A 27,886-nucleotide genomic window follows, 5' to 3' on the forward strand; every position below is an offset into this window, starting at 1 on the left:
TAGATGGTGAACTTATTTCAGTTTATTTTAGCTTTTCATAAAGTAATATTGATACTGGTTTTTTTTGCTAGTATTGGTAAAATTTTTATTAATTGATTTTGTTCTATTTATCTAATTATTGAATGAAGTAAATAAAAAATGTGAAATGGTCTACTTTTTGTTATCTGTTAACTTAGTTGACAAATACACCTGAATGTTACGTTATGTGTACATTGTCTATTTTTTTGTAACATCTTGCCTTGAAAGGTTTTTTTCAGTTTAATAGCTTTCATTGTTTACCTTGTTTTGTTTACATATGTTTTATACCTGGGTGATACAGTATTTTTCTGCCCCACATCTGCAGCAGACTTTGTTTGATTTCTCTCCCTCCTTTTCTCTTTTTTCTAGAATCATGATGAAACATGGAGGAGCTATTTCTCAGATATCAATTTCTTTCCTAATGCTGTATATACACACTGTTATGACGCCTCTGGGACCAAACTGTTTGTGGCAGGCGGGCCTCTTCCTTCTGGTCTTCATGGAAATTATGCAGGAATCTGGATCTAACTTTCACCTGGGCATGCCAAAAGACATTTTCATTTATACTGCGCATTTGGAAAATTTTGACCCCTCACTGATTATATCCTAATTAAATTGTTTGTGTAATGATTTTATTTGAAATTTGATCTTATTTCTTTGAATTACAATTCATGTTTTTCTAATTTGGCTTTTAGATTAACCACCGTTCTTCATCAACCCTTGCTGGTCTTCACAAATCTACTTTAAAGTTTATTCTTCCTCTGCTTTCATGTTTTATGTGTTTCTACATTTTTAGTTAGAATAATTGCTGGACTTTCCCCTCTACTTCAGCAGGAGGTAGGATATAATTTATTACCTCTTCTCAGACTTTCTGTGAAAGTCTAGAAAAGGTGTAATATGTGTTTTAATGTACTGTGTCTGTCTTTCTGTTCAAAAGTAGAACAATTGAAAGCGTATTCACCATAATTTGATAAGTTGCCTTCACTTTTTATATTAAAAAACTAACTGTCTTTTGGTCAAAACCACTTTTATATAGTTATGAATGTTTTTACAAAGCACATATTTGGAGACCATGCATCTACAGTACAGGGCAGTCTGAAAACTAAGTTGGATTTTGATTTTTAATTTTTGAAAGTGTATTTTTGTTGTTTCTTTTTTCAAGCACAGAGTAATTCTGTTATAAACTGCATATCTGTGCAGAAGGAAAGACAACTTCTGGAAGTAATCATCAGTATAAAGTCTGAAATTAGTTATGAAAATGTTCACATATTAATGGTAGCAAATTAATCAGAACTGTTTTATAGTATTAAGAGTTTCACAGAATATCTAAACCTGTTGAGCTGTGGGTAGACTGTTGCTTGTGGAATGAACTTTGTTTCACTGCCAAACATAAGACCGTTGACTTTAATGTTTGTTGAAGATCATAAGCTTGATGTGTTATAGTCTGAAACTTACTTCATGTACGTAACTACTAATCATTTTCAGTTAATTTTGTTAATTTCCCATGATGATCAAAAACACAAACTAATTTTTACCTTGCTTCCCTTTTTGACTGTACTAGAGGAGTGTGGTTAACTGTTAATTATTCCTTGGTTTACAGGAAAACACTCAAACACACACAGAAATAAAATAAGTCTGGCCTTAACATAAGTCTCTTCCTCAGTACATTTGTTAAGTTGTAAATGAAGCTGTAGCACTGTCTGCAAAGAAATGCATTAAAATTTACAAATTTTCCTGTGCTGAAGTTTGTTAAATATGGATGTGTTGGTAATTTGTTTTTCTATGTACTGTAGTTTTTGAAATGTGGTTATAAATCACATACTAACCTTTTAAAATAAGACCATATGATTGTAGTAATGAAAGAACTGGGAGTAAAAATCAGTTAATCTCTTTAATCAGCATATGTAATTACTACATAGAGATATTAATCATGTAAATCAAGTATGATTCTTGATATTTGCGTGTTCCTACTTAATTACATTGTGTTTGGTTTATTCACTCCCATTTAATTTGCTTAATATTGAAATATAAGATGGCCATATGAATTATGCAGAGAGAGCATGGCATGTTGAAGAACTGTTGGTGAAAGTGCCAGTGGTGTCAACAGAAATAAATGACCGCAGTTATACAATCACACCCCTGTGCTTGCATGCTCTGACCAATTAAAGCTGTATCCCAAATTACGATTTTGGAGAACGTGCAAAGAATGTTGACCGGTTTTAAGTAAATGCTAAAAAGTAGATTTACTATTTATGAATTATGTAGTAGGTGTTATGCATCACATAGTTCACATCGTTCATAGGCAACATGCCATATACCAGTATAATACTCATAATGGTGCAGTTTTTCAGAGAGATATTTTTTTAGACCATATTACTTTCTTCTGCACATCTGTGTTTTTGAACTTGTCTTGAGCTTTGCATACTCAGACTTTACAGTATGTTCGTCTTCATGAAGCAGTTTTAAAAAGATTTTTTATCCTTGAAAAAACTCCACACATTAGCCTAATTTTTTATGCTAATTCTGTTAAATTCTGCTTCATATTCTACCTTAGATGGTCATGTTTCACTTTTATTTCATATGCAACCGATAAACATTGTATGAACTTTTCCCGAACACTTGCTGTCTTCGACATGTTAGCTGTGCACCAGACATTCCATACTCTCTGCAAAAGAACTTTGCTGTCAGGTTTTTAGTTTGTACATGCCAGTGCAAGCATATGTTACCCCTCTGACACCTTTAAACAAAGGTTATTAATGCCTATCAGTTTTTCCACCAGAGTCAATTTTATTAACATCTTCTCTGCAGCTTGAATACCAATAGTTCTTCTCCATAACATTATCACACATGAACCTCAGTATCTCAGGGCTAATGTATCAATACAATTAATTAATTATACCTATTAATAATAGTTTAGATCACAATTTTGAACCTCATTAAATTAATTACTCAAAAATGTCAAGTTAAGTTTTGATAATTTAATAACCTGACCCAATATTATTCCTTACTGTTTTTTTCCTTAAATAGTAAATATGGCAACATGCCATGTTTCTGTCAAAATAGAAATTGCATAATAGTCCTAGTAATACTGTTAGTTTTATGATACATTTACACTGCAATGTTTAATTATAATTAGTTTATTGTCATTATACATGCTGCATTAATCATCCGTAGTTTCTGTAAGAATGTGTTATACAAAATTGACATACATTGTAGAAAATCTAAGGTTTCCTTTACCTTTTTAAGACTTTCAACCATGGTGCCACCTATAATGCTACTTATGTTATTCAACTCAGTTCAATGCTGATGTTAGTTAAAAAAAAAATGTTTTTCAAATTAAACTGCACATTCTAGGTAGGATGCCAATGAATAAAATCCACAGGAATTAGTTTCACTTTTAAAGCTGTACTCAGATCCCTGTGGCCTGCCTGTATGATCATTTTGCAAAACTTGGCTTCAAGTAACAAGTTTTACACCAATGACTTTGTATTTTGCTAGAGTCATCTAACTAAAGGTATGAATATTGAAAAGAGGTTTTGAGTTAGGATATTTTTCACAGTGTTTCAAATAGCTTTCAGTGCATCATTTTAGGCTGCTTTAGTTGATTTAAATGGAAATGCTTGTTGTAACCATTTCCATGGTCTTCCCATATTTTTTAAATTTAAAATAAATGCATATATTATTTATATATAGATTTTAACATTATTATTGCTTATAACATTGTATTGAAACTCTCTACTCAAAACTGTTTTAATCATTAATGAAATTGGTTCAGTAAGTATTGGTCTATTTACTTGTATTATTTATATAAAGAGACATCCACAATTTTTTTATTCTTCAATAAAATCATGGTATATATGAGGTAAAAAACTTGTTTAACTTTTTTCCTATTTTAAAGTATGAGTTTTATCATACTTAACCACAACATTTTGAAGTACCCTATTATGTATATTAAGGAAATATCATCAGTGGCTTTTTTAATATTTTTGTGCATTTATTTAGGTATTTTTTTTTTTTTTATCAGAAGCAAAGATTTTGTATGGTTTAAATGACAAAAGTAACAGTTAATAAAAATTAAAGACATCTCATAAAGGTAACATAATATTCTGAAGCTGAAAGTGTGAAGTACTGAAGTTCGGTGTCTTTCAAGTCAAAATTATTCGTTCACAATCATACTATACAGTATATATTAATTTGCCTCATTAAATTGTATTCTACATTTGAGCATATTTTATAAATTTGGAAAAACACCTAGCCTATTCTTGCATTGTAAAATGGTCTTTAAAGGGCACAAGTCCAAATGTGAAACAGAAGCTTTAAAATTTATTGAATGTGGCCACTTTAAAATGGCAAAAGTTTCAGTTTAAGAAAACATGACTTATATGCTTCAGAGGCATTCTTGTGACATCAAAAGTAAAATTAATATAATACATTTTTTCAAACTTTCTTTGTACTGTTTTTCTTGAGGTAAGGATGTATTCCCCGTTCTCTAGTCTGTTCAATACAGCCATTGTGGTTAAAGTTTTGGCATTTTCCAGTTGTCATCAATTGTCTGCTACCTTACTGCATCTTTGGGATGCATATTTTTTCTGTGTTGTTCTATTTCATTAACAGTTATGTTCTGCCATGTTTTGTAACAAATGATGCTCTTGAAAAAGTGTAGTGAACATCTGATACAGCAACAGAGCTGTCAGTATGCTATGAAATCTTGTCAATTTAGTAAGCATCCGCTGTTAAACTATTTTAACTATACTTGATTTAAAATGTGCTAAAAGTGGTGACACATGCATGCTCGAATCATATTTTTTATGCCTTGTTTCTTATATGTAGCACTTGCACATATACTGAATCACAGTCATGTTTTACTTTGCATTGATCTTTCCAGCTATAGCCCCAGTTCAATCTTCAATGCTCCGTGAATGTGCTCCTTCCACTCTGCTGTCTTTTTTTTCTCCAGGGAGAAATTAGTGCAGACTTAGAATTAATTACTCCAAATGCATGAAAATCATTGAAATGCAATTCCGGTTTTTATGTACTGTATGCTCTTACCTAACTGAAACGTGAAACACATGGGATGGGTTTATTGTGACAGAGGATACTTTTAGCCAATTAAATCTGTAATCTTTTTGTGGGTGTGGGTGTGTGTGAGTTATGGCCTTTTTATTTCAAAGTAAACTAAGAAAAAAATGCCTTGTCAAAATCTTTACACATTTGCGAACAATTTTCACTTTCTGCAGCTTGTAGAACTTTTAGAAATTCCAGTTTATTAAAATTATTTCAAGATACAAAGAAACTTTTTTCATCCTCTTTATTACAGCAAGCCCAAATTAGCTCAGGTGCCACTAAACTAGGAACATGCAAGCAGTGAATAAAATGTTTTGAGCTTGACATTGTAGCAAAAATCAAGCCACTTTTTTATTTTTCAGCATTATTCAGTGAACACAAATGCTAATAATTGTAATGTTCACAAAGATTTTTGATGCCACTTGGGAAAAAAAATCCAATAGCAATAATGAGACTGAGTATGGGACATAGGGCACCATATCTTCAGAATAAAGTATTTTATTTATTGTTCATGCTCATTACATATGATCAATTTTATATTCCATTTCATCCAAACATGAATAGCTAGAGTATCCTAAGTAATTACAAAAAGCATTTGAGGTTATACAATCAGACTGGGATGCCTGTGTTCCAATCTGAAATAGTCCGAATTTTTATTACTTTCATGAAAGGTGGCTTCTGGATTTGTGAAGAGTGACCTTAATCCATGCACATACTGTATATTGAAGCAGAACCCAAATATAAGTAGTGGATTACATGGATAATCCCTTCTGAATCTGTCAAAAATGTATCTGCATCCAGAGATAGCAAAACCTCTGTGGATTCAGTTACTTTAGGAGAGTATATTACATTAAACAATCAAAAAACATTTCAAATGACAAATATTTGCATTTTCTATCTTTAGCTTTATCTTGAGATAAAATAGCAGCAATTTAAAAAATCATAATTTCTCCATTCTTTGCTGAAAATCTTTTGTCAGAATATTAAAGTCATTAGAGAGAAGAGATATTATTGTGTAAGATGCATATTCTAGTATCTATTTATTTTTGGATAGACTGAGATTGTTGTGCAGTATGTTGTTTTTGGCAGTGATGTGTTGTCTGGTTTCCCCACTCTTTGATAAAATTAATGGAGGTAATTTAGCAAAAAATCCAAATTGTACTGGATACTCATCTGATTTTTAAGGTTCTGTGCAAATTGTATCCAATTTGTGGCATTTGTTTTTATTTAAAACTTATTTTAGTTACACCTTCTTTTCACTTTGATGTATAGAAGGATTGCTAATGCTTACTGTGTTCTTTAGAGATACTAGTTTTTTCTTTATTTCATAATTTTAGTTACAACTGCATTGTTAATATCCACTGGTGAGTTCTAGACTTCCTTTTTATGCATTCACAGTGCTAAAGTGTTACTGGCCTTTTCTCCATATTCATAGTCATAATGTTGTGACTTGAGAATGAGTTGCTCTGTTTCTCTAGTAGGCAAAAAGCTTTGTAAAGCACATCATTCAGCAATCTTGTATATTCTTGACTAACAAAATTTTGGAGAACAACTGTAATATCTTTCCAGTCTGTAATTTTTTTCTGAAGCAAGTGAGATTATTTGTCTCATTAGAAATGCCTTCAGTGTCTCCCAAAATATTCCTGCAGATATGTCTGGAGATCTGTCTCTCTTTAATAACAGATTGAAATATAAGGAAATTGCTCTAGCAAATTCTCATCCACTAGCAATAGTGAAGTAAGTCTCCATAGGTGCATTGTTGAAAAAGACAATTGTATGGTATTTGGGGAGGGAGTGTAGTATGCTGTTACAAATAAAATATAATTTGATCCATGCTTGAAAGAAAAAAATAATAATATTGTCTGAAATGGAATAATAGTTTCCATCAGTCAGAGATGTTATGATCCTTGAGATAGTGTGAGATAACCACTACGAGTGGTTGTGGTTACAGTCGGTAATGGTCTGCTTGCCACAGTGTTCATTATACAGTTGAAATCTTCAGTCATTATGACCTTGCAAGATATTGTATTTGTAGTAAAACCAAGTGTTTTCTTATTTATTCTTTTATTGACAGAATTTGGCATATTTACAGTATAAAAAAATCAGTGTCAGATTATGCACATACAAATTTCCGTCTACCATACTCTACCACCCTTTATTTTCCAATTCTCTGTAGGTGGCTGTAAATGGAGTTGGGTTATGAATTAAAATTTCTACTTCTTTGTTCGTAATGAGTGGTAGTTTAAATGAAACATTTGGCTAACCCAATCTCCTTTCAGTTAAGATTGTTTTACTGGGGCAGCTGTTAAATTAAAAATTTGAACAATTAAAAATTGTAATCAAAATAAACAGCATATTAGTTGAAATTGTATTTATTCCTGTCATGCATTATATTTTTCTAAAAGCTGAGATAATTCTATGATTAATTTCTTGTCCAGAATAGCTTTAACAGCCACTTGTATTCTACATTATTCCAGTTAGTTTACTGTAAACTTAACAAAAACAATTGAATAAACATTGAAACACCAATTGGTCGACAGCTCAACTTTTTTTTTCTTTGAGCTACATTACAATGAAAATTAGTGTAGCAGCCAATAACTCTGTCTTTAAAAATGATATGAAAAATACAGACGTTGATTTTCATATTATTAGATTAAGGCCAATCATTTAAGCAGACTAATTTATTTACACCTCATCCCCAGGTTTGAAATGAGCTTCTACCTCAAGAGGAACAGCAAAGTATCTCAGGGTCTAGTTCATGAATAAGGGAAGGAGGAAGAGGAACATTGAGAGGCAGTGTTATGAAATTTTCCATGTCCCGTGGAATTTAGTGTCTCTTCTGATTTGGCGCAGGTGCACTGAGGAGTGATTGTCACAGATTTCCTCATGTTTGTGCATCTCTGTGCGTTGTTTCTCTTTTGGTTGAACGTATGCTGCATGCAGAATGCAGTCCTGTCTGTCAGTAAATATGCACGCGATGCATGAAATATTAGTTCGACAACAAAGCCTAGTTGTGGAATTACCCCCAACACCCTAACCTGTTTTTAACCCCAGGAACAACTACGTGCCTAAATATTTAAGACAAAGCGATCACTTATAGCGTGAAGGTGGATTATTAACGATTTGTCTTTTAAATGTATTTGTGCAGAGGTATTGGGTGTTGAGTAATGAATTATTATTATTGATATTTTCCTAAATCTTGTTTTCCATTTTTCTTTGTTGATGAGCTCCTGTTGAAGAATTTATTACAATCAGTGCGCATGCCAAAGCGACTCAAAATACAACTAACAAGTGACATTTTTTGGATCCCATGTGACTACTAACTTCATAGGAAGAGTCACCAGAGACATATAAGTTAGGAGTAAGTCTAGTTGTGAAACACATCTTAAATTTCTCTAGTCCAAATAAGTTAGCTTGAGTTTTTTTTTCCTGGAACAGTAATATGATGATGCATCAGTATTCCACAGTAGTGTACACAGATCTTGGACTTGTTTAACTGTTGGATCCATAATTAAACCCTATGGTGTCTGCCATCTCTTGCATCATTATTGTTTTCAATTATGATTTGCTCCATGGGGCAACATTTTCATTTTTTTTATTACCTCACCTGTCTGATTATTATTCTTTTGAATAATACCTATTCTCTCAAAAAATGTTACATACACTATCTTTTACATTCTTTCCCACCTTAGAATGTAATGGGATTCACCAAGAATTTGCAGAATTTTACTTAAAGAAGGGGACCTCCCTTTATACAAATCTCCTAACTTTAGGCAAATTTAAAAATCTCTACCAAGAAACATACTCCAGAAAAAATTGTACCCATGAAAACTAATTTTCCAGTGCACAATACTCAAAAATAATATTGTTAGAAATGGCTACTTAAAGTTAACAAGTGTGATAATACTGATTTTTTTATTCTTTATACAGCTACCTTACATTAAAATGACTTCACGAGTTTATTTACAATAAGTAAGGTGTAATCTTTGGCAAATTAGCCCCATCATTTTTTTTCAACATCATTGTAAGTTTATTGCAATACAACCATTATCCATAAAATTCATTTTACGGCTAAATGTCTGTGGACACTCCACCAGGTTATTGAGTTCAGAAGATTCATTGTTAATAGGTGTGTAAAATCAAACACATAGCTATGCAATTTTCATTGACAGCAGAATGGGTCTTACTGAAGAGTTCAGTGACTTTAAACATAGCACTGTCAGAGGATGCCACCTTTGCCACAAGTCAGTATGTGAAATTTCTGCTCTGCTAGATCTGCCCTGGTGAACAGTAAGTTCTATTATTGTGAATTGTATGCATCTATGACTAGCACAAAGCTCAGCCACAAAGTGATACATTCACGTGCAATCTAAGGACCACAGTAGACACAACCTAGTCGAGAGCACTACAATAATTACTAAGTATGCCCATGGATGGACAAGGTTCAGTGCTGGGAATAACACTGTGGAAATGTCTGCTTATAGTATGTTGTTATTCAGCAACACCAAAATAGAAAATAAGAGTGAGCAGGCCACAAAATAAATAAAATCCAGACCAGACTTCACTAGGTCATTGTCTAAGAAACAGTTCGCAACCTCAACAGCCTAGCCCCAACCCAAATGGGGCTCAAGCTCAAAATAGGGCTTGGGCTTTTAAAGTGCAGTAATTTCAAAATACCCAAATATGTCTTTTAGGGAAAAGGATAACTTCTGGCCTTTCAGACAAAAAAAAATGTTCTTTTATTTTTCACTAATTTATTACATAAAAAATGGACCAGCATACAGGCAAGACAGAGAAAAAGCCAGCGCAAAAATGATCATTTAAATACAAAACCTGAAGCAAACAAGCCCAGTCCATAATCAAAATGCAGAAACCAGAATTCTAAACAATGCTTACAAATCTTTATCCATCCATCCATTTTCTAACCCACTGAATCTGAACACAGGGTCACGGGGGTCTGCTGGAGCCAATCCCAGCCAACACAGGGCACAAGGCAGGAACCAATCCCGGGCAGGGTGCCAACCCACTGCAGCAAATCTTTATCCTTACTCCATAATGCTTACTGATTCTCTGAAGGATTTTAGCCATCAGTCCAAGGGTGGTCCTTCAATAATGACATTTTGGTGGAGCAGCCTCCTGTGGTCACACCCACAGAATGCAAGACATATAACTAAGGAACATATATACAAAATACATAAATGCCACATAATATTTAAACAAAAAATATACAAAAGTTGCAAAATAACAAAAACACATGCAAAATAATTAAAAATTACTTAAAAAGTGAAAATGTAATTAAGTCAGACCCTAGATGAAACCTAACATTGTGCCACTTCATGGCCACATCAGTGACAAAATAACCATAACATCATAAAGCAGTCGTGACACAAATACTAGTTTTATATTTAGCTTGCATTGAAGAATTTTTCAGCACACAAATCCACTGTCTTGCTCTGTCAGGAGACCCAAGATAAATGTCAAGAGTGTGCTGTCTGAGCTCTTGTTTTTATCTTCTTCAGATGCTGCAAGAGTGTTAAGATGTCACTCAGTCATCGTCCAACCCACTATATCCTAACACAGGAGTCAAGGCAGGAACAAATCCCGGGCAGGGTGCCAGTCCATCACAGGGCACACACATTCACACACCAAGCACAATTTAGGATCGCCAATGCACCTAAGGAGGAGGAAACTCATGCAGACACGGGAAGAACATGTGAACTCCATGCAGGGAGGACCCAGGAAGTGAACCCAGGTCTCCTTACTGCAAGGCAGAAGCACTATCACTGCGCCGCCATGCCACCTGTGTTTAAGATGTTTGGAGCGTAAAAGGCTGCAGAGAATTGCCAGTCAGGAAATTTTAGGAAAACAAGGAACCTTCTGAATGTTTCTCCTGGAAAAGTCCAACAAACACTTTTGCAAGGATTTATGACGCACAAGAATGAAAACAAAGGGAAGCAATTCATAACAAAACAGGAAAAGCGAGTAATATTGTGATAACAAACAAATAAATATATATGCATATATTGTATATATGGAAAAATGATATTGATGCATGTGCAAAGTGTATTAAATACACAAACCACAGTGGTGCAATGAATATGTTAATCTTCATTACTCCAGACAATCTTCCAGGTCGCAATGGGAAATGTGACGCAAAATATCTTGAAGATTAAGGATAGTGGTCCACTTGTTGCATAAAATATCTTTGAAAAATCCTAACTAGCAAACAGTTCAGCCATCTTTTAATGTGTTTCAACCGGCAACCTTAATTTTAAATTGCAGGTATCATATGTCCTGAAGACAGGGTAAACTTTTTCTCTGAAATTTTCTGTAAATGTATAGATCAGATTTCTGCTGTCCACATTATAAATAGAAAATTGGCCTTCCTCATAATCCAGATACATTCCGATGGCTGTGGGCCTTATGCTCAAAGTGAGACTGGTCCTGATGCTATCCAATGCTGTAAACTGATCTTCATACTGCTTCAGTGTCCAGTATCCCTGACTGGGAGTCATATCAATTGTACCTTTCCTTAATGCAGTTTCTTTCATTACTCCCAATATCCAGTCAATATTATTTCCAACATCCACTTCCCAGTAGTGCCGTCCACTGTTGAACCCCTGTGTACTCAGAATACAGGCCCAAGCATCAAATCTCTGAGGCCCATCAAGAAGGTCCTGACGTTTGTCTCCTCTTTTCACTTGTTTTCTGTCTTCTGATATTTGAAGGTAAGGGTGTGCCGTCTCTGGATCTAGAGTTAAGTCTTCTGTGGAAAAAAAAAATATACTGTCATTAATATTCAAATATAATTAAAAAATATGCAAGGTTGTGAAGTAACAGCTTACATTTTTCCTTTCTGCTCAAATTTTAAAAGAGTGATGTTTCATATTAAATATAAGTATTTATTTAAATATGAGGAAAATTAGGGCTAGCATTGATGGTATTACAGGGTGGTCCAGATCTAATTATGCAATTATTGCATTGCATTGCATTAGAAGTTGCATAGTTAGATCTGGACCACCCTATATACAGTATAGCTAATTCTCTTCTATAACAGTAACACCCCCTTAAGGTGCTCTATTCATGATAATTTATTAACCTTCATACAGACTGAACACTGGTTCTCAATACAGATAAAAGTTCAATATTAAAAACCAAAAAAACTTCCAAGACCATTTGCATCGCACTATGCCACATGATTAAATATAGCACCAGCAAAGCAAACGATTATGATTTTTGTGTTGTTATTTGAAAGATACACATTATAAAGTTTCTTTTTGTTGATATTATCATTTATCATTATATTGATATGATAGATTGATATTAAACAGCTATATTCTCTTCTCTATAGATTTTTAAATAGAGTATAACAATTTTTGCTTTGCGTTATCCCCCACCATAACCTATCTTCTATGGGGGAGGAGTGAAAGCTTTAAATTCGTCAAAAATTTCAATCTCCTGTTTTCGAGGGATCCCGATGTTTTAGGATCCCCTGATACCGAAAACGTTGATTATCTCGATGATGGGTGTGTGTCTGTCTGTGTGTCACAGTTTCTTGAGGACAGTCTGCAGCTAAAATGGCTGGACAAAAAAATACCAAACTGAAAACTTAAGTATGTTATGAGATGACAATGTGCTCATTAGTTTTTGAACCAAATTGTGCAAGAGAAAGAGATACTCTAGAGGAACCCTCAAATACCTTAATTCTGCAATTAATTATAAATTCTTCTCATCAATTACTATCGCAGTGACCTAATTTATGATCAGAAATATCAGCATCAAAGTGGTAAATAATTACTGAAATGTTATAGAACAGTTTGGGTAACTTGATTCCTAGGGCGCAAAGCCTACTGTGACACTCACATCCAAATTATTTGACATTACAGTGAAAGGCATACTGCAAAGCACTTAAAAAGACTATGCTACAACCTATTTAAATCTGATGTGTGCCCTCCCTGTTCATCTAAGGAGCAAGAAATGACTAGATTCAATATGAAATACTTACTCAGCAGTAACTGGTGAGGTATTCAAAATGCCAAAATGACCATTCAAGATTTAATTCTTTTGAAACTGCAAGTTATTACCCAGGCACACATCTCTGTTATGAGTAACAATCTAAATGTGAAGGTATAGTCTGCTTTTGCTTTGCGAAACACAGAATCACTCAAAAGGATTTTAATACATAAAATAAGCCCCCTTATATGATGTTACTATATACTTTTTTAAACATAAGACAGTAACAGCATACAGGAGTCACTGGGAGTAACACACAGTTTTAAAGGTAGCAGGTGTTTAGCAGAAGGAAAAGGTTACAACAGATGAAAAGCTGTGGCTGTCTTTCATACACAACATCTCAGTGTGCGTATTACTGGGATAACTGATTACACTGCAGCCATTCTTGTGGGGAAACCCACATATATAATGCTATGGTTAGTTTCATTTTTTTTGGTGTGATTATTCTTGGCCTTAAAGCCAGCAGCCATTTTGATCAAATCATTAACTCCATTTCCAGAAATACAGTCCCTAGGCACCACCGTGCTTCACCGTTCCCTGCAGACATTCATCAATATTCTATTCTCTAGGCCTTTGGTCAACAGACTGTCTTCTCTTAGAACCACAATTTTCAGATTTTGACTGCTCAGTCCAGAGCACCTGTTAACATTATTCTGTACCGCAGTCCTCATGTTTTCATGCACAGACGAGTTGTTTAGGTTTATTCCCAATTTGGAGAAACAGCTTTTGTCACAATTTTTCCATGAAGACATCTTCTGATAAGCATTGTCCTTTCGTTTATGCTTCCACAGAAGAGCTTAGAAAGCTAATCTAAAAATTACAGTCTGATGTAAAGAGTGTGCTTGGAAGATACCTTGATAATGCAGGATGAACCCCTTGAGTTTAGATGCTATGCTTAAAATTACCGTTGTGTAAGAACTTATGATCTGAAGTTTAAACTTCCACACTTTCCACACCCTCATTTTTTACTTTGGTCATCCTTTGTCCAATTTTACTCTTTGTAGATCCATTTTTGTTTCAGTTAATTAGTTTGGCTTAGCACCTGTTTGTTATGTTTGTTTATTCAATCTGTCTGTCTATTCAAGCACTGTGCTACATACCTCCAGAGTAACTTTTTATCTGTAAAGTCTTCAGCAAAACAAACATTTCTCATTTAATTTTTTTGAAAAATGAAAATTTAGAAATCTGAAATTTGCTCGTTTCACAAATACACAAATATAACAGACAAAAAAATCAAAAACAAAATTTATGTAAAAATCCAGGATGCCTCTTAATCTTGCACAGTGCTATACATAAAATGATTATAAGTGAAATATAAAGTGTGAAAAAACATTTCTATGTGACTATGACACAACTTCAGGGATGCTCTGATGCATCAGAATGTGGGTGCCTTGCCTAAATTAAACATGAAAATGCTGTGTTTCATAGGATGTCAATACATCAATCCATGAAGCTGAAGTACAGCTATACTGTGCAATATGAAAGTGACCTGAAATACTCATAAACCCATTGCACATTAGAATGGCTTAAAAAGAGTTTTGAAATGGCATAATTATAAGTCTACATGTAAACCCAATTGAAATACTGAACCTTGGCCAGAACCCCAATATTGTGCACTAGACCACAATAGGAGGATACAAGAAAACAATATACTGTGTGTTTGTGTCCCCATATAATGTCAGCTACCTGAAAACAACCAAGTGCAGCTGACGTGAGGTTTATTCTATGCTGGTAAGAAATAGAAATATATAGTGTTTATAAATAGTTCAATAAACATTCAAAACTGTGCAGTTAAAATGTTTACAATACCTGCAAACCTGTGAATATTCCTTGCATCTATAAACAGTAATTGAAACAAGGTTAGTAAATCAGGGAATGGTGCTAATTGTATTTTTAAATCCATCCATCCATCCATCCATTATCCAACCCGCTATATCCTAACTACAGGGTCACGGGGGTCTGCTGGAGCCAATCCCAGACAACACAGGGCACAAGGCAGGAACAAACCCTGAGCAGGGCACCAGCCCACCGCAGATTTTTAAATCTATTAAAGTTAAGTATACTATTAAAAAATTGACTATGCAGCACTTTGTTTTTTGAGTGAAGGTACATGCACATAATAATACCACAATTGCACAAGCACTTTAACAGGATTAGAACTTAACGCTTCTTTGTTCTGGGAAATAAGTAAATACAGTGAAAGAATGTTAATCTATTTAGCAATACGACTGTTAAAAATTATTTATGAATGGAAAAAGACAGCATTATCTTAGTTTTATTTTAATAGCATTTAGCACTTTACCAGTAAGCCCGCGATTCGCCAGCAAATCGGAAATCCAAGAATGGCAATGAGTTTCTGTTCCGTCTGATATCTGGATGGATGACATATCATGGAGGGTGGGTGCGTCTGGGGAAATGTCATTTAATTACATAAGCATATCTGTAGTAAAGCGGTCTCATTTTGTGGAGACGTGATTCCGTTGCCTTTGCTGACACCGACTGCTGGCAGAGTGGAGCACAGCAAATTCAGTTTACAGGTTGTGATGTTCGTGTGCCAGCCACTGAGTCTGGGACGCTGCTGGGTTAGAGTCTGTGACCGTCATGTGATCTATATTACTGTCACCGTGGATTAGAGCAAGTGTAGCTCACAGGTTGTGTTGTTTGGGCAGGACGCCACTGCGTTTGACTCTGGACTCTGGGGCGGGCGCCAAACTGAATGACCGCTATGTGATCAACATTACTGGCACAGTGGGAGCCGTGAGTGTTTTTCTTCCGCTGTTTTTGAAACGCGTTGTAGGCGCCTGCGTTCATCGTGTGTATCTATGCGGGCTCGTTTTTGTATTTCCGTTATTTGAGTTCTTTCTTTTTGGAGCCGTGACTCCTTTGCTTGTGGCATTTCAGAAGAGCGTTGTAGGCACCTGCGTTGATTGTCTATTCATGCGGGCTCGTTTTTGTATTTCCGTTAGTTGAGCTCTTTTGTTTTGGAGCCGTGACTTCTTGGCTTCCGCTGTTTCAGAAGCGCGTTGTAGACGCCTGCGTTCATTGCGTCTATCCATGCGGGCTCGTTTTTGTATTTCCATTAGTTGAGCTGTTTCGTTTTGGAGCCGTGACTGTTTTGCCTCCTCTGTTTTAGACACGCGTTGTAGGCGCCTGCGTTCATCGTGTGTATCCATGCGGGCTCGTTTTTGTATTTCCATTAGTTGAGCTGTTTCGTTTTGGAGCCGTGACTGTTTTGCCTCCGCTGTTTTAGACACGCGTTGTAGGCGCCTGCGTTCATCGTGTGTATCCATGCCGGCTCGTTTTTGTATTTCCATTAGTTGAGCTGTTTGTTTTTGGAGCCGTGACTCCATTAGCTATACGGCGTCTACTGTTAAGAATTATAATCGCACTTACGTTTAATACGGAGCGCTCGTGTATTGTTTCTTTCCATCTGGTGGCGTTTCTGTGTTTTCTGTGGCTGGACTGTTAATAATGTATTACTGTAATACTGTAATGTGATTCCAGTATGCTGTGTAGTCTCGACCTTTGGGGATTCCGTACTCTAATACTGTAATGTGATTCAAATATGCTGTGTACTGTGGACCTTTGGGGTTTCCGTACTGTAATACAACCTTCGAATCCTCTCGTTTCTTTTTTTGCTCTGTGGCGGGCTCGTTGCAGTGCGTTAGTGCGCAGTGTGGACCTCTGGGGTTTCCGTACTGTAATACAACCTTTGAATCCTCTCGTTTCTTTTTTTGCTCTGTGGCGGGCTCATTGCAGTGCGTCAGTGCGCGTGCGCTTCGATGCGCCCTGTGCTATTGTTTTGCTCTGTGGCGGGGTTGTATTTTTTTGCTCTGTGGCGGGCTCATTGCAGTGCAGCAGTGCGCGTGCGCCTCGATGCGCCCTGCGCTATTTTTTTGCTCTGTGGCGGGCTCATCCATATTGTGCGGCAGTGCGCGTGCGCCTCGATGTGCACAGCGCCCTGCGTCCATATATCTGGTTTACAACCTTCGGTTAGTAAGGTGGATTGAAGCGTTATGCTGCAATTCGAAAACTCTCTAGTGACCTCACTGCAGTTAAATATTCCACTTTCATTGTATATATGGCCCTTATTGTTCCAGTAAATAAGTAATAATTCAGACAACAGATTATCAAATGGCAAAAGTAAGTCATGGGAAAGTATACTTATTGCATTTATTTTAAAGAGTAAGACTAGAAATTGATAATATACTACAATGAGACCCTATCATGTAAGTAATGTAAACTTTTCGGATCAATCTTTTCTGAAGTACAACAGAATACGTTGATTATCAAAAAGTGCACGAGTGTCTAAACTCAGCACTGCCCTTACTATTTCATACACTGTCCTTTCATTTCAATAGTATTGCATTATGCAATTTTATTTCTGGTTATACAAGAAGAACTCAATCTTATCATAAGCCATTTTTAAAATTTCACACATTTTAACATGGAAAGACCCTCATTACCTAGACCCCATTCCAAAATGCATACAACAAATAGCATCAAAAAACTGGATTATGAAAAAGCAGATGGTGCCTGCTCTTCTGACAATGTCTCTATAGAATTTCACTACTAAACTTTCAACATGTTCACTATAACAAAAACAAAGGAGAAAATTTACCAAGACTTTGAGCCTGTGCTGTATATTCTGAAAAAGAAATACATTTTTCTTTAGTCAGTCCTACTGAATTATTTACATAGAAATTTATGAAAAAAATAAAATTAAATTTATACCATCTTGAACACGTAGCCTCTCAGCTGCTGTTGTATTGGGTATAAAAACAATAATATTAGCAAACATTTTCATAAAATTCATTTAAGACATTTAACAGTGCTGGCATAAGTCAACTGGAAACATGAAGATTAACAGTAACTATAACCGTTTTGCTTATTTTTGATATCAAACTAAATTAAAAAATCTTGGGGCTATGATGTACATAACCAGAATCTGCTAAAGACTGTGTTATGTTATGGGATACTCCCCAGCAATTTCCAGATGCAGAGTACATTTATATATTCTTAGCTCATGGGGTAGTCGAGGTGTGCAACATTGACTCTCTGTCATGAAGTTTGACATCGCCAGTGACTCAGTCAGACCAGTCTGTTGTGTTACTTGCCCCAATTACATCAAACAGGTCTGATTTTGTTTTACGTTATAGGGGTTGGCTTTGATGAGCGCTTACCCAGTAGTATAATGCATAGAATGCAGCCATGAGGAATAAGGAACATGGATTCCTGAAATGCACAAACAGAACAGAGGCTCATCTGTCTGATATCTTGTTTTTGACATAACATGGCAGAATGGAAAAAGAAGAATGCCTAGAAAGCATTTGTAGAGGCACCAGCACTGTCTTCTAGTGTATTAATTAGTGGTCACCATGCAGCAATGTCACAATACCTAGGACATTTAAAGCTGTAAAAGCAGGGTGGAATGAACCGTTTAAAAGGATTGCTTTTTTATCCTTGGTACCATTTACATTTATAAGCAAATAAAAGGGGACACTTAGTTAAGGAGGAGTTATAACAAAGAGAAAGGCTGATAAGATCATCAAAAACACAAACATCCACAAAAAAGCCAACAACAAGATCCTTTCCTGTGTAAACATAAAAGATGTACTTACCAAGACGTTGAGAAAATTCATCATACTCTAAAATGCAGCAAAAATAGAAAGCAATTACCAGTAATATTTTACTGCATATGAAATCACCTCTTACCACTGCAGATATATTCCTGTCGAGAGTGTGCTAAATGATGCTACTGAATTTGTAGAGAATACTGAACTATGTATTTCAAATAGGTAAATTAAGGGACCCAAAGTCTAAGGTACAGGCACCAACAATTATGCTCCATAAGTATAACAAGAGTTTGCAAATGTGGCTGCAGGTTTTCACGTGAGTCAATTTCAACCTCAGTGGATAATTTTTACCAGCAATTGACTTCATTGTTTAATTAGCTCACTTTTTTCCTTGTCTTATTTTGCTTTCAGAAAGGTGGAGTAGAATGAAGTTTACATTTTGAGGAAATTAATGTTTTGCTTATTATTGCTTATTGTTTATTTTTTATTGATTTTTTATTTTTAAGCTCATATTTTATGTAGTGTTTGCTGTTTTGATTGTATTTAAATACTACAATAGTGTGGCTATATCAAAATTTTTCTATGTGCGTGCAGACTTCACTAATGCTTACATGAACTTGCCTAACTAATGATGTCTGCCTCTCTTTTGCTAATAATAGCTAGATATGCAAGCTCACAAAAAACAATCAAATAATGAGGAGCTGGTATTGGTCTGTAGCCAATGGCATCAAGTCATTATGATACCCTCCAATATTGTCATAATCTTACAAAATACAGCCATATAGATTAAAGTGTTAAATACATGGGAGAACTTTACAGCCACCCACTGCTCAGAAAATTCTTTTGGTTTTGAATTGCTTAAGCTGAGACAGCAACACTTCAAGTTCAGAATCAAATTACTTTAGGATGAAAAAGGGCAAGCCACAACAACACTGGGAAGAATACATAAACTAAACACAATGTCCATCACAAACTGAGCACTGCACCGTTAACCACCACATGGGCAGGTGTGTGCTGGTCAACACAAGGCCAGCAAACAATTGAAAAAACACTGTTCTACATATACATGCCTGTTCTTTCAGTGCCAGGATTCTGCACTTTTTTTGAAGTAGGAGCTTCGTAAAGCTGGCTTCTTTTCCACAATGTGGAAAGTGTACACATAGGCTCCATTGGTAGCATTTTAAATTTAGCACAGTCCTCTTCAGTTGTGAATGACAATCAAGTTGCAGCATAATGTCTTATGAATGATGCATTACTGGTATTGATCCTGATATTAATCTCCTTTCTTTTTTTCAAATTACTTAAGCTACTTTTTAAGGGAAAGGTGCCATGTTGGTGTAGTGGTAGCTCTGCTGCCTCTCAGTAAGGAGACAAGGGTTTGCATCCCAGATCGCCCCTGTGTGGAGTTTAGATGTTCTCCCTGTGTCTCCTGGTGCTCTGATTTCCTACCACAGTCCAAAGACATGCAATTTAGGTGGATTGGTGATACTAAATTCACCCTAATGTGTGGCTGGGGTGTGTGTGTGTTTGTCCTGCAATGGGGCTTGCATTTTTTCCAGGGTTTGTTCCTTCCTTGTGCCCTCTGCTAGCTGGTAGGATAGACTCGATGACCCTGTTCAGGACTAAGCAGGTTAGAAAATGACTGACTTTTAAGGAAGGAAATAATATTTAATTTTTTTGTACCTCATCTCTGGCATGAACTACATAGCCTGAACTGGACAAAGCACGACCTGGAAGTGTAAACACATGATTGATCACACACAAACCCAAGGTTATAGAGAACACTGCAAGCCCAATTGGTGCAGCCCAATAGCCAGATACAGGTTCACAGCACCTGGCACAAAGACAGTTTTACACACCACAAAAAGCAACATTTTTTTGGTAGGTAAGTGTTCTGATGTGAAATTTTACATACAACTTGATAAATATTTTTATGTCTTTATTTGTAACTTAGACAAAGCAATGTAATATTAGTGTTACATTATTAATAATAACGGCAATGGTTTGATGGTTTAAGAACCCCTTCCCCCCCCCCTTTTAGGAATGAGTCTCTTTGTAATTTTACGACAGGGTTGGAGGGGGAGTGCCTCTAACAAGTTTGGCTAATATTTCTCTCCAGGACTCCCAGTCAACCCCCACAGGAAAGCCAGGCTGCCTAACTGCCAAGCTTTACCTTAACACATGGTTTAGAGGGCAGGTGTGGAGGTTTTCTGTTCCCCCCCATTTGTCTGAAGTATGGCTGTTTGGAACTGTCTTGTATCAAAAGCCTTTAAGTACCACGGCGCCCTATTGGCTGTAGGGGTTGGACAGAAAACATATAAATTCACTTGCTTTACCTCACTCTCTCTCTCTCTCTCTCTCTCTTACCAAACTGATGAAAGACCATCTCACACCATGAACTGAAAAGGACAATACAATGAAGAGCACAGCTCGGCAGCCATATTGAGACAGGCATGCGGTTTGTTCTGGAGAAAGCTGACCACAAATGATACCTTAACTAGAGACATTTTAAGTAACTAACAAGTCTGTGTGCCGCCTGAAACTACACATCACTATTTATCAGCTTGTATGGTTGCCAATATTCAAATGTACTTTGCATATTTTTTTTATTTATGAATATTATCAATAATACATTATGTAAATTGTAACTTAACTCCTGCTTGTCTTTTACTAAACTTAATTGCCTGAGGTTATAAATGTAGAAGGGAAGGTGGAGAGAAGTTATATGGTACAATACTTTATAAACAGTGGAAAGTCTGTGAGAGTTGATGCATTCTGACAAAGGATACATATTAATAATACAAAAGGGGAAAGTAGAGTAATATATTACTCTACCAAGACAAAACAGTCTTCTTCTTTCAGCTACTCCCATTAGTGGTTGCCACAGCGGATCATCTTCTTCCATATCTTTCCGTCCTCTGCATCTTGTTCTCTTACACCCATCACCTGCATGTCCTCTCTCACCACATCCATAAACCTTCTCTTAGGCCTTCCTCTTTTCCTCTTCCCTGGTAGCTCTATCCTTAGCATCCTTCTCCCAATATACCCAGCATCTCTCCTCTGCACATGTCCAAACTAACGCAATCTCGCCTCTCTGACTTTGTCTCTCAACCGTCCAACTTGAGCTGACCCTCTAATGCACTCATTTCAAATCCTATCCATCCTCGTCACACCCAATGCAAATCTTAACATCTTTAACTCTACCAGCTCTGTCTCCTGTTTTCTGGTCAGTGCCACTGTCTCCAAACCATATAACATAGTTGGTCTCACTACCATCCTGTACACCTTCCCTTTCACTCTTGCTGATACCCATCTGTCACAAATTACTCCCGACACTCTTCTCCATCCATTCCACCCTGCCTGCACTCTCTTTTTCACCTCTCTTCCACAATCCCCATTACTCTGTACTGTTGATCCCAAGTATTTAAACTCATCCTCCTTCACCATACATCCTCACCATTCCACTGATCTCCCTCTCGTCTACACACATGTATTCTGTCTTGTTCCTACTGACCTTCATTCCTCTTCTCTCTGGAGCATATCTCCACCTCTCCAGGGTCTCCTCAACCTGCTCCCTACTCTTGCTACAGATCACAATGTCATCAGCAAACATCATAGTCCATGGAGACTCCTGTCTAATCTCATCTGTCAACCTGTCCATCACCATTGCAAATAAGAAAGGGCTCAGAGCCGATCCCTGATGTAATCCCACTTCCAACTTGAATGCATCCGTCACTCCTAACACAAACCTCACCACAGTCACACTTCCCTCGCACATATCCTGTACAACTCTTACGTGCTTCTCTGCCACTCCCGACTTCCTCATACAATGCCACAGCTCCTCTCGAGGTACCCTGTCATATGCTTTCTCCAGGTCCACAAAGACACAATGCAACTCCTTCTGGCCTTCTCTAAACTTCCCCATCAACATCCTCAGAGCAAACATTGCATCTGTGGTGCCCTTTCTTGGCTTGAAACCATACTGCTGCTCACTAATCATCACCTCACTTCTTAACCTAGCTTCCACTACTCTTTCTCATAGCTTCATAACTGTCTACCAAGACAAAACAGTAAGTAATTATATTGAACATATGACAGAAAACGTGGAGTAAAATTGCTTAAGATAACAATGTTGAGAGTTGTTATAAGCAAATTAAATTATTGAAAGAAACTCATTTTCCACATCATCACATGTCCGTTATTAATGTAATATGATTTAAGAGTAAGATTTTATTTACTTACAGTATATTGCTACTTTACCAATAATATTCATTCATTTACTTCTTGTGAAATTAAGCATACTATCTCCAAAATTTGCCTTGGAAATTCAGAGCAGACCCTTTTTCAGAGCAAATGGTAAGTAATTTAATTCTGTCAACTAAGCTATAGGCAGTAGTTGCTTTATGTACTACTTGTTGTAGCGAGGTGTTACATTTTGCCTGCCATCATGGACTTTATGTATGTCATAGAATAGAGTTAGTAGGACCTAGACTGTAAGAAAAATAAAATGACACAACTACTGTCAAGGAGCAGTAGATCAGCTAAATATTAAAAATGTCACCAAAGCAATTATTCGAAGGACTCAAAAATGGAACAATGTCAATGGTTGATAGGGCACAATTTAACAGAAATTCCTTATTCTAATTGGTCACCTCAGTGGTTTCCATTGTGTTACCTAACACTCCTTATTTTCTATTATACAGTAGTCTATATGTAACCTTGTTGCTTTCCCTGTCAAAGGCAAGTTTGTCTTCAGGTCTTGAAGAATACATGAGCTCATAAAGAGAGCTTCAGGGTTATACCTTCAAGGACTCCAGATAGCATTGCGGACCCTGGGTGAGGTACAGGATATAAGTTTGGAATTGAACCCATGCAAGGGCTTAAAGCACTTACAATCCAAGGTTTAATACATTTAGAGTTGGAATTTGTGTTAGAACATTAGAACAATCTAGACAAGAATAGGCCATTCCACCCAACAAAGCTTGCCAGTCCTATCCACTTACTTCTTAAAACATATCAAGTCGAGTTTTGAAAGTCCCTGAAGTCTTAACTGTCTGTCACACTACTTGGTAGCTTATTTCAAGTGTCTATTGTTCTCTGTGTAAAGAAAAACTTCCTAATGTTTGTGTGAAATTTACCCTTAACAAGTTTGTGTCCCTGTGTTCCTGATGAACTCATTTTAAAGTAACAGTCTCAATCCACTGTACTAATTACCTTCATAATTTGAAACACTTCAATCATGTCACCTCTTAATCTTCTTTTGCTTAAATGCATAGAAGCTCCGCTCTTTTAATCTTTCTTCATAATTCATCCACTATAGCCCTGGAATGAGCGTAGTCGCTCTTCTCTGGACCTTTTCTATCACTGCTATTTCCTTTTTGTAGCCTGGAGACCAAAACTGTACTCCAGATGAGACCCCACCAGTGCATTATAAAGCTTGAGTATAACCTCCTTGGACTTCTACTCCACACATCGTGGTATATAGCCTAACATTCTGTTTGCCTTCTTAATGGCTTCTGAACACTGTCTGGAAGTTGATAGTGTAGAGTCCAGTATGACTCCTAAATCCTTCTTATAACCTGTACTCTGAATTATCAGACCTCCCATTGTGTATTCAAACCTAACATTTTTACTTCCTATGTGTAGTACTTCACATTTATTGACATTACATTTCATCTTCCACAAATTTGCTCAAGCCTGTATGCTGTCCAAGTCCTTCTGTAATGATTTAACAGATTCTAAATTATTTGCCAATCCACCTATCTTGGTATCATCTGAAAACTTAACCAGCTTGTTACTCATATTCCTTTCCATATCATTTATATATATTAAAAATAGCAGCGGCCCTAGTACTGGCACCTGTGGATCACCACTTTTAACATCAGCCAATTCTGTTAAGGTTCCTTGCACCATAACCCCCTGCTTCTGTTCCTGAGCCAATTCTGCACCCATCTACAAACATCACACTGAACTCCCACTTCAAATAGTTTGATGCCCAACCTCTTATGTGGCTCCTTATCAAATGCTTTCTGAAAGTCAAGATAAATAATATAATATGCTCTGTTCCAGCATGTTAGTAAGTCTGACCTCCCTCTTCTGAACCCATGTTGACTGTTTGGTAAAACCCCTGTACTTGCCATGTGCTGCTAAATCTTATCCTTAATAATTCCTTCCATTAATTTTACTGTGATGCATGTTAAGCTTACTGACCTATAGTTGCTTGGATCTGTCTAGTCACCCTTTTTATATAACGGGATAATATTTGCCATTTTCCAGTCCTTTAAAATCTCTCCAGTGCGCAGTAACTTCCAAAAAACGTGTCAAGGATTTATATATGTACTCGCTAGCCTCCTCAAGAACTCAGTGGTAAATATTATCTGGTCCTGGTGATTTGTTTGATTTCAATCTCTTTAATCTCAGCAGTACTTCTCCTTCTACAATTTCTAAATCCCTCAGAACCTCCTTAGTAGACCCATTTACCTTTAGGAGGTTACCGACATTCACAGTTGTGAAGACCTCAGAAAAATGCAAGTTTAGGCATCTGCTATTTCACTGTCTGTATCTTTTAATTCCCCTTTACTATTCTTGATGCACGTTACCTCCTCCTTGACTATTCTTTTACTACTAAAATACTGAAATAATCTCTTACGATCATCTTTCGCCTTATCTGCAATATTCCTCTCCAACTGTCTTTTAGCCTCCCTGATATCCTTCTTAATGGTTTCCATCGTGTTCTCATATGCCGTACGATTCACTTTGGAGTTATTAGTCTTATACCCATTATACAGCTGTTTTTTATTCCTTTTTAACTTTTTATTAACCAACTACAGAGTTTTTTTGAATTTCGTATTAATTCCAAATTTAGGTATGTACCAGTCCTGCCTGTAAAATATTTTTAAACTTGTTCCACTGCTCCTTGACTGTCTCCACAGTCTATCCTCTTTAGACTTTTAGTCTTTGCATCTACACTCTTATAAAACACTGAGAATTGTATTATATTATGTTGAAGGTCAGAATTAAAAAAAAGAAAAAGTCTGAGAATGTGAGGAGAAGATTTAGTAGGTGAAAGAAGGGTGTGTTTATATGATATTGGTATGAGAAGTGAATCATATAAAATCCAGAATGACTATTTTAGTTTAGGAAAGCCCAATGGATCTTGGAATTTGTTGTATTCCTTTATCTGGAACTTGAGATATTTCTGTTTTCCTTTTAAATTTACTTATAATACAATGCATGATTTCTGCATCATTTAGCCTAGTGATATTTATTCTATACTTAGTAATTTAGTAAACAGATACTTTCTACTGTCTGCCAAACTGGAGTACTCGATTAATTTTGAATGAATATTCATTCCTTAGAAAAGCATTGAAGAAATTCTCTTACCAGCCTCTGCTCGTTGCCGTTCAGCTTTGGAAATAAACCAAAAAACAGACTTTCAGTAACATTAGCAAAGTAAACAAAAACACACAAATTTCTTGTTATGCTACAGATTAATATACAATGAGATTCCAACAAGTTCTGACTTTTGTTTTACTTTATCAACACAAGCATACATGGGCATCAGAAAGGGGACAAGATACATTGTAGGTTCCTATTAATTAGGCACAGAGATCAAAAGGTTTAAGATGTGATTGTGTTCTGTGATTGTCACAGAAGATCCTTCCAATTTTGTTGTAAAATTGTGTAGTAGGGAAACACGGAGCTCACCCACCCAAAATGTAATTATGCCCTCCAACTTAGGAAGTGCACATGGTAGTCCTGCTTGAACACATTATGTGATTCTCACACGTATAGATAGCCAGGTTTCAGGTAGACATATTTGGAATGTATATATAAGACAGATGAATTTGACTGTGATTGATTCATAATGCCCACATAGCAAACATGGCAAAATAAAACCAATTCAAGAAATTTTGTTAAGCAGAGTAACAAGAACCAGAGCTACCTTTAACTTTATTCTTGAAATTCAGAGCAGTAAAGGTCATCACCATGAAGGCCAGAACACTCAAGGGCAGAAGAATTCCTAAAACCACAGTCATAGCTGAAACCCGTGGAAAAAAGTCTTCTGAAAAAACAAAAATTAAATATACAGTAATTGGCAATGTATATCTTTTACATATATATACAAACACATTGTGGAAAATGCGGGTACAGACAAATCTAAAGTCCTTGTTAGGACTGCACCCTTTACCGTTTTCTTTTTGTCAGTGTCCTATTAGACTCATTGTGGTTGTCAATTGTTTTCTGTCTTCACCAATGAGGAGTAAACCAGAAATCACTGGGTCTCTGCGTACCTTTGATTGAAGCACAATGTTGCTCTAAATTCTTTGTTGAGATATTGTTTGAAGATGGGTGTTCTGCTCACTGTGCCCTTACCCCACCTCTTCAATGCAATTCCTTTGAAATTCATTCTAGTTTTGAAAATTGTAATCAATTTGAAGTAGTCTGATATGGTTTAGCTTTTTTATACCAACTATAAATTTTGGATTTTTTGACTTGTGCTGGAGTCTCTGACATAAGCAAGATATGCATTTTATTGGAGACAGAAGAAAATCAGTTTTAGAAATGATTGGTGTATAAGAAATGAGAACAATAATGGGCTGCACAATTACAGTAAATAATGTGTTTCATTTACAGCTAAACAGGACACCAGTTAAAACAAAAATGGTGGCCATCCAAGAGTGTTTGAGACTCACAATCTATCTGGTCATTTATTGGCCCATTTCATATGCCATTATTGTTGCTGTATATAGGACTGTCTCTGAAACCACAGAACTTCTTGTAACCCTAGATTTAGTTGAACCTGATAGGCATGATTGTTTTAATCAATTTTAATATTGTTGCAAATATAAGTTTACACAACTGCGTGTATAATTAATTACATTATACAAATCTATATAGATTATGTTTACATAGTTCAAGACTTGAAACAAATAGTCCAAAATAATACAGCTTGCATTGTAAAATAGATTTTTACATTTCTGTCATCTCCACAAGTAGTATTTGGACAAGGTCAAGATGCATTATCAATTTTTCATTAAACTTCCACTTCAGGAAATTGGTAAGCAGCAGCAAGTCCATGAACAAGTTCTGGAAATCACAGTCTTTGTGTTGCTGTAGCATAGTAAACTACTTTCACTAACAGATGGCATCTAAGAGCTCAAATGAACATGCTTGAAGAAAATGACAAAATTTGTGTTTGCACACATGAAGAT

At 36.1% G+C, this 27,886-nt stretch overlaps 2 protein-coding genes across 4 annotated transcripts in view; one reads left to right on the forward strand and one right to left on the reverse strand.

Moving 5' to 3' along the window:
• dcaf12 (DDB1 and CUL4 associated factor 12) overlaps positions 1-3,704 on the forward strand; it is a 96,864-nt gene extending 93,160 nt beyond the window's left edge. Inside the window, exon 8 of the mRNA XM_028792381.2 lies at positions 388-3,704. Coding sequence (XP_028648214.2) covers positions 388-546 — 159 coding nt within the window. The 3' untranslated portion in view covers positions 547-3,704. The remainder of the gene's footprint in view (positions 1-387) is intronic.
• Positions 3,705-8,857: 5,153 nt separating this feature from the next.
• Positions 8,858-27,886, reverse strand: part of LOC114644153 (butyrophilin subfamily 1 member A1-like) — a 28,468-nt gene continuing 9,439 nt past the window's right edge. For all 3 annotated transcript variants that reach the window (XM_051930124.1, XM_028792382.2, XM_051930125.1), the window contains exons 5-11: positions 26,617-26,736; positions 26,055-26,078; positions 18,717-18,743; positions 17,830-17,856; positions 17,717-17,743; positions 14,905-14,931; positions 8,858-11,848 (exon numbers count right to left, since the gene is read on the reverse strand). In XM_051930124.1, coding sequence (XP_051786084.1) covers positions 11,325-11,848; positions 14,905-14,931; positions 17,717-17,743; positions 17,830-17,856; positions 18,717-18,743; positions 26,055-26,078; positions 26,617-26,736 — 776 coding nt within the window. In that variant the 3' untranslated portion in view covers positions 8,858-11,324. The remainder of the gene's footprint in view (positions 11,849-14,904; positions 14,932-17,716; positions 17,744-17,829; positions 17,857-18,716; positions 18,744-26,054; positions 26,079-26,616; positions 26,737-27,886) is intronic.

This window comes from Erpetoichthys calabaricus, chromosome 7 (genome assembly GCF_900747795.2).
Source record: "Erpetoichthys calabaricus chromosome 7, fErpCal1.3, whole genome shotgun sequence".
NCBI lineage: Eukaryota > Metazoa > Chordata > Cladistia > Polypteriformes > Polypteridae > Erpetoichthys > Erpetoichthys calabaricus.